This window comes from Borostomias antarcticus (assembly GCF_949987555.1).
Source record: "Borostomias antarcticus genome assembly, chromosome: 28".
Lineage (NCBI taxonomy): Eukaryota > Metazoa > Chordata > Actinopteri > Stomiiformes > Stomiidae > Borostomias > Borostomias antarcticus.
The window spans coordinates 1,810,139-1,822,646 of record NC_140261.1 but is presented as its reverse complement, the minus strand read 5'-3'; the positions used below and the strand labels follow the sequence as shown (position 1 = coordinate 1,822,646).

At 49.3% G+C, this 12,508-nt stretch overlaps 1 protein-coding gene across 1 annotated transcript in view; it reads left to right on the top strand.

Moving 5' to 3' along the window:
- The window catches only part of ldb2a (LIM domain binding 2a), a gene marked incomplete at its 5' end in the record, with an annotated part of 47,622 nt that overhangs the window by 8,275 nt on the left and 26,839 nt on the right, over positions 1 to 12,508 (top strand). Inside the window, 1 exon segment of the mRNA XM_084459381.1 lies at positions 4,545 to 4,647. Coding sequence (XP_084315507.1) covers positions 4,545 to 4,647 — 103 coding nt within the window.

The following is a 12,508-nucleotide window of genomic DNA, read 5'->3' as shown; positions in this document are numbered from 1 at the left end:
CGCACTGAAACGGACGTTTGAGATCATCTAACTTCCGTAGTTTGACGTATTTCCGACGCAAACAAGCTATGAGGGCGGGACATTTGTTTAGAGGAATTTGATTGGAACATTGACAAGTGGACGGGTTTTAAGAACTTTAGACAGATTCGATAGAAGGATAGCGTTGATTGACGGGTGGATGTCGTGAGATTATTGGCCTAAAATCTAAGGTACCTGTTGTCGTCACTGCACGTGACCTACCGTTTTCCAGGAAGTAAGAAATTATATACTTTGATATAAGATTACAACAAAAGTAGAATTTTGTTGGCATACATCGTTGAATAGGTGAACACTATGACCAATTATGTGAACCAAAATGGGACAGAATCCTTTTATCATTTCAGTGCGACTTTAAGAACCGGAAAAATGTTATTCCGACTTCAAGGCATCGCAGTGGACCTGTTGTTCATTTGAGCCGAGGGGTACGATGCCCAAATTTCAAAGATCTTTGTTGTGGACCCCAGAATCCCATCAGAATTACACAAGACTGTCTGGGCACACATGCAGAGAAGCTTCTAGACGCTGCGCCGCATTGCTACAAGGCAATGAGTGAAACACCGGATCACCGTCACAGTTTCTGAATGGAGACTTGTTATGTGCTGAGGGGCAGAGAGAGAGAGAGAGAGGACAGGAGAGAGAGAGGGGAGAGAGAGAGGACAGGGGATAGAGAGAGAGAGGACAGGAGAGAGGACAGGGGATAGAGAGAGAGAGAGGACAGGAGAGAGAGGACAGGAGAGAGAGAGGACAGGAGAGAGAGAGAGGAGAGAGAGAGAGGACAGGAGAGAGAGAGAGGACAGGAGAGAGAGAGGAGAGAGAGAGGACAGGAGAGAGAGAGGACAGGAGAGAGAGAGAGAGAGAGAGAGAGAGAGAGAGAGAGAGGAGAGAGAGAGAGTGGACAGGAGAGAGAGAGGAGAGAGAGAGAGTGGACAGGAGAGAGAGGGGACAGGGGAGAGAGAGAGAGGACAGGGGAGAGAGAGAGGACAGGGGAGAGAGAGAGAGGACAGGGGAGAGAGAGAGGACAGGAGAGAGAGAGAGGACAGGAGAGAGAGAGGACAGAGAGAGAGAGAGAGAGAGAGAGAGAGAGAGAGAGAGAGAGGACAGGGGAGAGAGAGAGGACAGGAGAGAGAGAGAGGACAGGAGAGAGAGAGAGGACAGGAGAGAGAGGACAGGAGAGAGAGAGAGGACAGGGGAGAGAGAGAGGACAGGAGAGAGAGAGAGAGGACAGGAGAGAGAGAGAGAGGACAGGAGAGAGAGAGAGGACAGGAGAGAGAGAGAGAGGACAGGAGAGAGAGAGAGAGAGAGAGAGGACAGGAGAGAGAGAGAGGACAGGAGAGAGAGGACAGGAGAGAGAGAGAGGACAGTAGAGAGAGAGGACAGGGGAGAGAGAGAGAGAGAGAGAGGACAGGAGAGAGAGAGAGGACAGGAGAGAGAGAGAGGACAGGAGAGAGAGGACAGGAGAGAGAGAGAGGACAGTAGAGAGAGAGGACAGGGGAGAGAGAGAGAGAGAGAGAGGACAGGAGAGAGAGAGGACAGGAGAGAGAGAGAGAGAGAGAGAGAGAGAGAGAGAGAGGACAGGGGAGAGAGAGAGAGGACAGGGGAGAGAGAGAGGACAGGAGAGAGAGAGAGGACAGGAGAGAGAGAGAGAGGACAGGGGAGAGAGAGAGGACAGGAGAGAGAGAGAGAGAGAGAGAGAGAGAGAGAGGACAGGAGAGAGAGAGAGAGGACAGGGGAGAGAGAGAGGACAGGGGAGAGAGAGAGGACAGGAGAGAGAGAGAGGACAGGGGAGAGAGAGAGGACATGAGAGAGAGAGGACAGGGGAGAGAGAGAGGACAGGAGAGAGAGGACAGGAGAGAGAGAGAGAGGACAGGGGAGAGAGAGAGAGGACAGGAGAGAGAGAGAGGACAGGGGAGAGAGAGAGGACAGGAGAGAGAGAGAGGACAGGGGAGAGAGAGAGGACAGGAGAGAGAGAGAGGACAGGAGAGAGAGAGAGAGGACAGGGGAGAGAGAGAGAGGACAGGAGAGAGAGAGAGGACAGGAGAGAGAGGACAGGGGAGAGAGGACAGGGGAGAGAGAGAGAGGACAGGAGAGAGAGAGAGAGAGGACAGGGGAGAGAGAGAGAGGACAGGAGAGAGAGAGAGGACAGGAGAGAGAGGACAGGGGAGAGAGAGGACAGGAGAGAGAGGACAGGAGAGAGAGAGAGGAGAGAGAGAGGACAGGGGAGAGAGAGGACAGGAGAGAGAGAGAGAGAGAGAGGACAGGAGAGAGAGAGAGAGGACAGGAGAGAGAGAGGAGAGAGAGAGGACAGGAGAGAGAGGACAGGAGAGAGAGAGGACAGGAGAGAGAGAGGAGAGAGAGAGAGAGGACAGGAGAGAGAGAGAGAGTGGACAGGAGAGAGAGAGAGAGGACAGGAGAGAGAGAGAGGAGAGAGAGAGGACAGGGGAGAGAGAGGAGAGAGAGAGGACAGGAGAGAGAGGACAGGAGAGAGAGAGGACAGGAGAGAGAGAGAGAGGACAGGGGAGAGAGAGAGAGGACAGGAGAGAGAGGACAGGAGAGAGAGAGAGAGGACAGGGGAGAGAGAGAGAGCCTTGTTGACCCTTGGCTTCACTGTCAGTCTCTGGAGGCCTCTCTCACGGTACAGGATTATCTGCTGAGGTCATTCAGCCTGCTAAGTGTGACAAATCACACACACACATCACACACACACACCTACACACACATATCACACACACACACACACAAACGCACACAACACATACAGCACATTTCACACACATTGAGACAGCACACACAAAGACTTGTGGATACCTGCATGCAAACAAAAAAACACGATAAACAGATAAAAACACACTTTATCTTCTCTTTTCCCCTATCCCACATACACACACAAACACACACACCACACATACATTCAACGCAGTCCCAGTGGAGAACTCGTCTGTGTCATGTGTCCATTATTGTTGATTATCCGCTAGGGGACCCCTGCTGTGCGCTGGGCAACCTCCCTAACCACCCTGCCGCACCTCCACTGGGGTCCTTCTGCTACCAGCGGTCTGGCACACTCTCTCAGTCTACCAAAGACAGCATTGTGGTCGAGCTACGGTCCAATATCGAAACTTGCGTATACTTTTTGATTGAAACCAAATGTTGTCTTCGGCTGCAATGATAACAAATGTTTGACTCCGTACACCGACATGTTATATTCTGTTCTGCTCAAGGATAAACAATAGTGTAAGCACTGTGAGTCAAACTTGTTGTATGTCCCGTTCGATCAAGCACTGAAATGACTATACTGTACAGATAGAGCTGATAAGATGAATAACTTAATCCCCTTACATCACAGCAGGCCCGTCTGAGCCCCAGACCCAGCTGGCAGATGCTTCCTCACTTGTTCATAATCACATATTGATTGGCCCTTCTACAAGAAGTGCAGGTCCCCACCCCCACCTCTCTCTGTGATCATCGCTCTCCAGATATGAGGCGCACTCTGAACCAGGTCCTGGGGGGTCACCACTTATTGGACTTGACGCTGCGCAATGTTGACAGAGTTAATTGTCAACATCTGGGAGGTACCAGGGATCCCTTAGCTGGTGACCAATGAAAGCCCAGACCTGTCATAACATGTCTGGAGAAATCAACGTCATCTGTCAAACAGGCGGGTCATCCTGCGAACATTAGCTCAGGATTGAAGCGTCATGTTTTATCGACGAGGCAGGTGAAGAGGTGTCGCGTTAACCGAGTGATTTCACTGCTATGATGGGGATCGTTGATCCATCTGTGGAATTAGAGGCCTTACTAGTTCAGGTGTGAGAATAGTCTTGTTTTGGGATCTTTTTTGGGCCTAATTTTGGCATCTGTGTCTCATAGACTCACGATTCAGCCTCGAAATGCTTTGCTCAACTACAGACTGAGGACTTTCATTCCGATTGTGTCGCTTAAAGTGGGCGGGCGGAAAAAAAAACTGCATTACAGAACCATTCAGTCTTTAGGGGCGTAGCTTTGTTCAGCATTGAACCAATCCAAAGCAGTAGGCGTCGTCTTGTTACCGCGACTATTTCAACATGGAAAACTCCAGACGTTCAGAAGGTAGAGATCCCGAATGTCCGGTATTGAAAGACTATCTCAACACAGACTGTAGCATTGGTCTGGGTCTTAGGAGTCAACGGCCTGGGTCTCGTCCAAGATCAAAACCAAGACCATTGAGTTCATTGCTGATATTTGAATTGATTCTAATGTTCATTATGATTTTTGCTTTCTGTTCACCTCACTGATTTAATAATGAAACATCGGATGCTATAGAATGAAGTTTTAGATTCATTTTAAATCATTTCCTTTGGGAAACAATGAACATATGAGGTGTCGGGTCTCAGTCTGAGTCTTGTGGTTTTCTGTTCAAACTGGTCTTGGCCTTGTCACGGCTCTGACCCGCTGGGTCTGGGTCTCCATAATCTTTCATCTCGGATGTTTATGTACTAAATTGTTCCTCTCCTTGTCCTTCTCTTCGACAGGAAAGTGACAGTCTATGGTGGGACGCATTTGCCACCGAGTTCTTTGAGGAGGATGCCACCCTGACCCTCTCCTTCTGTCTGGAAGATGGACCAAAGAGATACAGTGAGTCTCCTGTAATCCACCTTGTTTCACAAAACTGATATCTGTTCAGAACATAGACAGCCGTTCCTGAGAATGTGCACATTGTAGAAAACGGTAGCATAGTTACAATTTGAGATGAAACGGGGTAGCATAACTAGACTGTGAAGAGTAACAGTATATTCATGTTTCAATTACATGACGGTTACGGTGTGATTTTCAACCCTGTCCCCATTCATTGAGAACAATTCCATTTTAATACCGGTCCATCACAAATTCATTTGTAGAAAGATCATTGTGATATATAAAATGACTCATCCCATTCACTGTGTTGTTTGATTTAAATAGCCTTCCCATGTGGCTCTGCAGAAGAGGTGGTCGTTAGTATGTTTTCAGTATAGTGGTTTAATCTCATCTTCACTGGAAGACTGTTTGATATTAGCAGCACACTGAATATCAGACAGACAGATAGGGGGATGTACGCCGTAGGTATGAAATGAATCTTGGTGTGTCCAGAGACGGAGGTGGAGGGAGAGCGGAGGACAGGAGGAATAAGGGAGTGTTTTGAGCAGAGCCCATTTCTTTTCAAATGTAAAAATAAAAATCCCCCCCTGATGTCGAGACACTAACGCGGTTCCCCAGGGAACGGACAAGCTTAATGCCAAGGCAATGATGACTCACCGCTAGTCAGAGGCGTTCTGTTTCAGATGTTCAGATACACACGCACACACACACACACACACACACACACACACACACACACACACACACACACACACACACACACACACACACACACACACATCATAGTATCTGTGTAAAATGAACCTCCATCATACAGTATATAGCTGTCTTACAAGCTAGAAATGGAGTGACAGGAGATGGATTAAATATTAGCCACTATTTGTCACTGTCAGTCAAAACGGTGGGAAACTTGAAAAAAGACCATTCCTGATTTTATTGATGACTGGACAGTTGCTGTACATTCAGTGGCTTGGGACCTCAAAATATTGTGTTGATATCTGAAATAAAATAAACAATCTGGTGTAGCCGACTTCCATAGTGTGAACCAAAGTTGTGTTATGTTTTCAAAGTACAGTACTTGAATGAGAAGTGAACTGCAGGCACAGTCTTAGGGGCCCATTCCAGATTACCAATGGAGGCCGTTCTGATATTAGTGAAATTTGGTACCTACTCTACCATGAGGAAAATGTGTTGTGAAGATGCAACTTCTTTTGAAACAGCTGAGATATAGCAAAACCTGCCATGAATGAGCTAAACTGCCTCGTTCACAGAAATAGAGCCACATTTTCGGGGCGCTAGACAAAGTGCATAGTGCCGTACCATTATAAACCTAATTTGCGATCACGCAATCTCTGTGATTGAGTTGTGATCGTTTATGAACATTAGGGAGAAATGCACTGCACTTGCGGCTCCTACCGCTGGCAGAACTAGAATTATTCAGCCCTTCTACTCGAAATATAAAGTCAATTTAGCTTAAGCATAGCATGTCTGACTTTGCTTGTTCAGAATCAAGCTCAGCCTGTAGTTCTGTATGTGTTTTTGTACATGCATCTGTGCGTGGACACTTAAGAATGATATGTAGCATTTAAGCCATCGTAAAGAGCCTTTCTGATGCATAATAGATGCTCTATAAACATTTTGTTAACGTGTTATTTATACATACCTGTAGTCCAACAACAAGTACCTTAGAGAGCTAGGCAGCTGTCCCTGGGTTTGTAAGACAATGGCCATCCTCATGTGAACTGTGTTCGCCACTTGTGTGGAACTCTGTCCAAATTCTGTGGAACTCTGTCAAAAGTGAGTGAGTGAGTGAGTGAGTGAGTGAGTGAGTGAGTGAGTGAGTGAGTGAGTGAGTGAGTGAGTGAGTGAATGAGTGAGTGAGTGAGTGAGTGAGTGAGTGAGTGAGTGAGTGAGTGAGTGAGTGAGTGAGTGAGTGAATTTTGAGGGGGCAGTACTTGTTGCGGCTGTCACTATCCGTTGATGCATCTTAATGTTCTTAGCATCGAAAGGCCAGTCAAACATGTAATTGAATGGACAACTGTGTGTACATTTTGCAGCGTTTAACCCATCGATAAGGATGGTGACTGTTCTCCCTAGGGACGCTTTTCGCAGGAAATGCTATGGAATGCTGCCTTGTAATCATAAATATATTTCTCTTATGAGCATACACTTTCACTCTCTCTCTCTCTCGCACACTCTCTCTCTCACTCTCACGCTGTTTTTGCTTCTTCTGTTCATTTTGTCACATCCCTCTTTCTCTGTCCCCATCTCACCCACCCTCCTCTCTCGCCCCCCCCCCCCTCTCTCTCTCTCTCTCTCTCTCTCTCTCTCTCTCTCTCTCTGGCCTCCTCTCTCTGTCTCCTGCCTCCTCTCAAACCCTCTCTCTGCCCATCCCCCTACCATTTGTTTTTCTCTCTCTCTCTCCCCTCTCCTCACCTCTTCTTCCTCTCAATTTAGCTTCCACCCAGAATGCATTTCTCTCTCTACCCTGCTATTCAACTAATGAATAGATTGATGCGGTGGCTACTTCATATACGTAGATGTAGGCTCAATTGTGACAATTAATTAAACATAAATAACACGTCCCTAATTTATTTATTTCTATGTTTTAACCAGTTTTCAAATGTGCTGACAGATCGAGGTGAGGTATATCCTGTCATTTAGAATTGCCATTTTGTTTCACTTCATTATTAAATGTGAAAAAGCTCCCATTGCAGGTGTTTTCTGAGATGGGAATACCAAATAGGGAGTCCTCAGTGATAAGTTCATCCCCTAACCAATCACTGCAGGCAAAAACGGAAAAATAAAACAAACACATTGCGCTGATTGGCCTGGTTAGAATTCCAACCGAGAAATCACTCTGGATGAGAGACTTTCTAGACCCTGAATCTTATTTTGAAAATGAAAGTGGGCGTGTGATTCAGGGGCTTGAGCCAGGCTAGTATAGGGAAGAAGATTTAGCTGTTTCAGGCTACTAAACATGAAGTGCATCCGGCTTCACAACATAAACCAGAATATTTTGTTTTCCCATGGTTGCCAAACCTTTGACATCTTGAACATTCTTGAACATTCCTTTAGAATCCAACTAATGTCTTCAGACACTCGCAATCAGTTTGAAATGTGATGAAAGTTCAACACATGATGCAATCTGAGAGCAATCGTTCTTTTCGAAAGTGGCCAACATACAGTACCGTCAGACAAAGGCCATGTTTTATTCAAGGAGCTCAAAGAGCAAAAAAAAGGAAAAATATTGATAAGATATTACAAGATCCTGACTTTACAGTAAGCGAACTCATTAAAAAAAAATAAAAAAATAAAAAATAAAAAACAGAAGACAGGTCCAGCCACTCGAAGGAGGTATAATTAAAAAGCCGTTAATAAGTCATGGCTGAAATATTAAAACAAGCCAACATGTTTCAACCCCAACATGGGGTCTTCATCAGGGCATCAATAGTATGAACAGAACAGTTTCTCTCTTATAACAAGGAAGAACAAAAGAGTAGGGCGTGGCCACAAAGAACACACCTGAGCCAATCATTCAATTAGTAGTACTCATCATGACAATTATCATCATCATCATCATCAAAAAAAAAAACTTGGCTACATAAAAAGATCAGAACAACGATATGCTGTTATAACGCATTATAATGTATTATGTAATGACATTTCATAGCCCTCTCAAAACAGACTTCTGGATGGATAAAGGACTAGAAGAGTGAGAAGGGATAAGCCCGACCCGTGATGATAATCCCTCTGATTGAGCACTAGATTGGCAGGGAGGCAGAGATGGAGAATCCTCCGACGCTGTGCACCATAGGAGCCTGGACTGTTATTGAATAAGCTTTGGGGTGCTGCGAGAGTGAGAGAGGAGGGTGGTTGCTGGGTTGGGGGTTGGGTTTGATGCTGATATCGATGTATATGTGTGTGTGTGTGTGTGTGCGTGTGTGTGTGTGTGTGTGTGCGTGTGTGTGTGTGTGTGGCTCAGGGTGGATAGTGGCAAGGAGGAGGAAGAGAAGGAGGGGGGCTGTCAAGGCTGCTGTTTTGGGTGTGTGTGTGTGTGTGTGTGTGTGTGTGTGTGTGTGTGTGTGTGTGTGTGTGTGTGTGTGTGTGGCTCAGGGTGGATAGTGGCAAGCAGGAGGAGGGGGGATGTCGAGGCTGCTGTTTTGTGTGTATGTGTGTGTGTATGTGTGTGTGTGTGTGTGTGTGTCTCAGGGTGGATAGTGACGAGGAGGGGAGCGGCTGTCGAGGCTGTTGTTTCGGGTGTGTGTGTGTGTGTATGTGTGTGTGTGTGTGTGTGTGTGTGTGTGTGTCTCAGGGTGGATAGTGACGAGGAGGGGAGCGGCTGTCGAGGCTGTTGTTTCGGGTGTGTATTGGGGGGGGCGGGGGGGGGGGGGGGGGGGGCTGACAGGTGAGGGGTGCACACGGTGCTATTTTAGTGAGCGATGGATAGGGAGGATACTGTAGTTGGCAGGGAGGGAGGGGGCAGGATGGGGAGCGAGTGTGTGTGTGTGTGTGTGTGGGGGGGGGGGGGGCGAGGTGGGGGGCGGGCGCCGGCCATTGGCGATGATTGACAGGTGGGATGATGCGGCCTCGGCTCGGAGGAGGCACAGGTTCTCTTGATTGACACGCCGGCGAGCCTGGGAACCACGGCGACGGCTCGGACAGACGCAGAACACGCGAGAGAGAGAGAGAGAGAGAGAGGAGAAAGAATGAGGTGATGAGAGACGGAGAGAGAGAGAGAGAGAGAGAGAGAAGGGGAGTGAATGTGTGAGGGAATGTGCAGTAGGTGTGTGTGCAGTATGGTTGTGTATGAGATCCTTGTTTGCCTGTCAGTGTGACAGGCTGATGGGGTTCTGTTGTACAGTATTCCGGCGGCGGTCCGTACAGTAGAGGTTCCTAGTTGTCACGTTCAGGGTGGGAACCTTTGGATGAGGGCAACAGGAAAGGGGGGAGGGCTATCCGAGGGCACCAGCTGTCCAGTAGGATGGGCATGTCTCTTATCTTCCTGCTTTCTCTCCACTTTCTGTGCCCTGTACGAAAACAAGCCAAGCTTCCTTTTCCCACTTCGGGAAACAATAGATTTTCCCAAAACAGCCCCCTTCACATCGCTCCTCATTCTGACTGGCTCAGCTCAGCAATTGTACTCCCTGGCTTCACAGCTTCCTTTTCTGGCGACTGTGTGCGTGTGCGTGTGTGTGTGCGTGTGTGTGTGTGTGTGCGTGTGTGTGTGTGTGTGTGTGTGTGTGTGTTGCACTAATGCACATTGGTGCATTAGTATACTGTAGATTGCTAGGTTTCAGTTAGAAGAAATGGGATAATTATTGCAATAGTAAACTAGAAATGGTATTCAAAGAGCACAGACCTGCGCCCGGGAATGCATTTCGTGGCTCTGTGCACGCCCAAATTGAATGGGTTCTAAATTGGCTCAACTCCACCGAGTTTCATGAAAAGCAGTCGAGTAGTTTTTGTGTAATTCTAATCCAAACTTGAAAGAGTGGTCAGAGAGCACAAAGACTGCATTTCGTCAGTGTAACCAAGTTGAATTGGGTAAACTCACTCCTCAGTATGAATTCTGTTTTGTGCCATTGAAGAGCCAGTCGTTCGGTGGTGTAACTGGTAGCTGAGATTATGAGAGGTGCTCGTGTGTGTTTGTAAATCAAAAGATCGGGGTTTGATCCCAGTGTGAGGTAACAAATCCATGTCCACCACTGAGTTATATGCAGACATCACCATTAGTGACAAAATATGTGGCATTATTTTTTAATTTGTCTCCTCTGGTTGAGCACGGTACACAATGGCCTGCTTATTAGTATTGAGATACTGGACACTATACTGACCAGTGTAGCCTGTGTGGCAGGCTGACACCTAAAGGGCTTATTTTGCAACGGGGGTCAGACATGAAACTGGTAATGAACTCAGAGATACAGAGCCTGAATATGACACACGGTGCACACAGTGCTGGCAAGCTACCGTAGTGCTACATGTTGTTCAATTATCTGTCAGATTTGTCAAAACGTTTGATTCTGTTCCGTCCACAGTGCCAGCCATATTGTTTAAATTATTAATTATTAGCAATTATATTTTTGGGTCACAGCCAGCGGGGGGCAGTGTGGTGCATTCTGGGCTCTCCCCCCACACACCCCAGTCCAACCCTTGAGTCTCTAGCACCCCCACACACCCCAGTCCAACCCCTGAGTCTCTAACACCCCCACACACCCCAGTCCAACCCCTGTGTCTCTATTACCCCCACACACCCCAGTCCAACCCCCATGTCTCTAGCACCCCCACACACCCCCAGTCCAAACCCCATGTCTCTAGCACCCCCACACACCCCAGTCCAACCCCTGTGTCTCTAGCACCCCCACACACCCCCACACACCCCAGTCCAACCCCCATGTCTCTAGCACCCCCACACACCCCAGTCAAACTCCCATGTCTCTATTACCCCCACACACCCCAGTCCAACGCCTGAGTCTCTAGCACCCCCACACACCCCAGTCCAACCCCCATGTCTCTAGCACCCCCACACACCCCAGTCCAACCCCTGAGTCTCTATTACCCCCACACACCCCAGTCCAACCCCCATGTCTCTACCACCCCCACACACCCCCCTCTAGTACCCCCACACACCCCAGTCCAACCCCCATGTCTCTACCACCCCCACACACCCCCCTCTAGCACCCCCACACACCCCAGTCCAACCCTGTGTCTCTTGCACCCCCACACACCCCAGTCCAAAACCCATATCTCTAGCACCCCCACACACCCCCCTCTAGTACCCCCACACACCCCAGTCCAACCCCCATGTCTCTAGCACCCCCACACACCCCAGTCCAACCCCTGTGTCTCTAGCACCCCCACACACCCCCAGTCCAACCCCCATGTCTCTAGCACCCCCACACACCCCCACACACCCCCAGTCCAACCCCCATGTGTCTCTAGCACCCCCACACACCCCAGTCCAACCCCCATGTCTCTAGCACCCCCACACACCCCAGTCCAACCCCCATGTCTCTACCACCCCCACACACCCCAGTCCAACCCCCATGTCTCTAGCACCCCCACTCACCCCAGTCCAACCCCCATGTCTCTAGCACCCCCACACACCCCCACACACCCCCAGTCCAACCCCCATGTCTCTACCACCCCCACACACCCCAGTCCAACCCCCATGTCTCTAGCACCCCCACGCACCCCAGTCCAACCCCCACACACCCCCACACACCCCAGTCCAACCCCCATGTCTCTAGCACCCCCACACACCCCAGTCCAACCCCCATGTCTCTACCACCCCCACACACCCCAGTCCAACCCCTGTGTCTCTAGCACCCCCACACACCCCAGTCCAACCCCCACGTCTCTAATACCCCCACACACCCCAGTCCAACCCCCATGTCTCTAGCACCCCCACACACCCCAGTCCAACCCCCATGTCTCTAGCACCCCCACACACCCCCCTCTAGCACCCCCACACACCCCAGTCCAACCTCTGAGTCTCTAGCACCCCCACACACCCCAGTCCAACCCCCGTGTCTCTAGCACCCCCACACACCCCAGTCCAACCCCTGTGTCTCTAGCACCCCCACACACCCCAGTCCAACCCCTTAGTCTCTAGCACCCCCACACACCCCAGTCCAACCCCTGAGTCTCTAGCACCCCCACACACCCCAGTCCAACCCCTGCGTCTCTAGCACCCCCACACACCCCAGTCCAACCCCCATGTCTCTAGCACCCCCACACACCCCCCTCTAGTACCCCCACACACCCCAGTCCAACCCCCATGTCTCTAGCACCCCCACACAGGGATCTGGCTTCATTCTTAGCTTTCTTTTGATTCATGGATCCGGCCCGTGATTCGGAT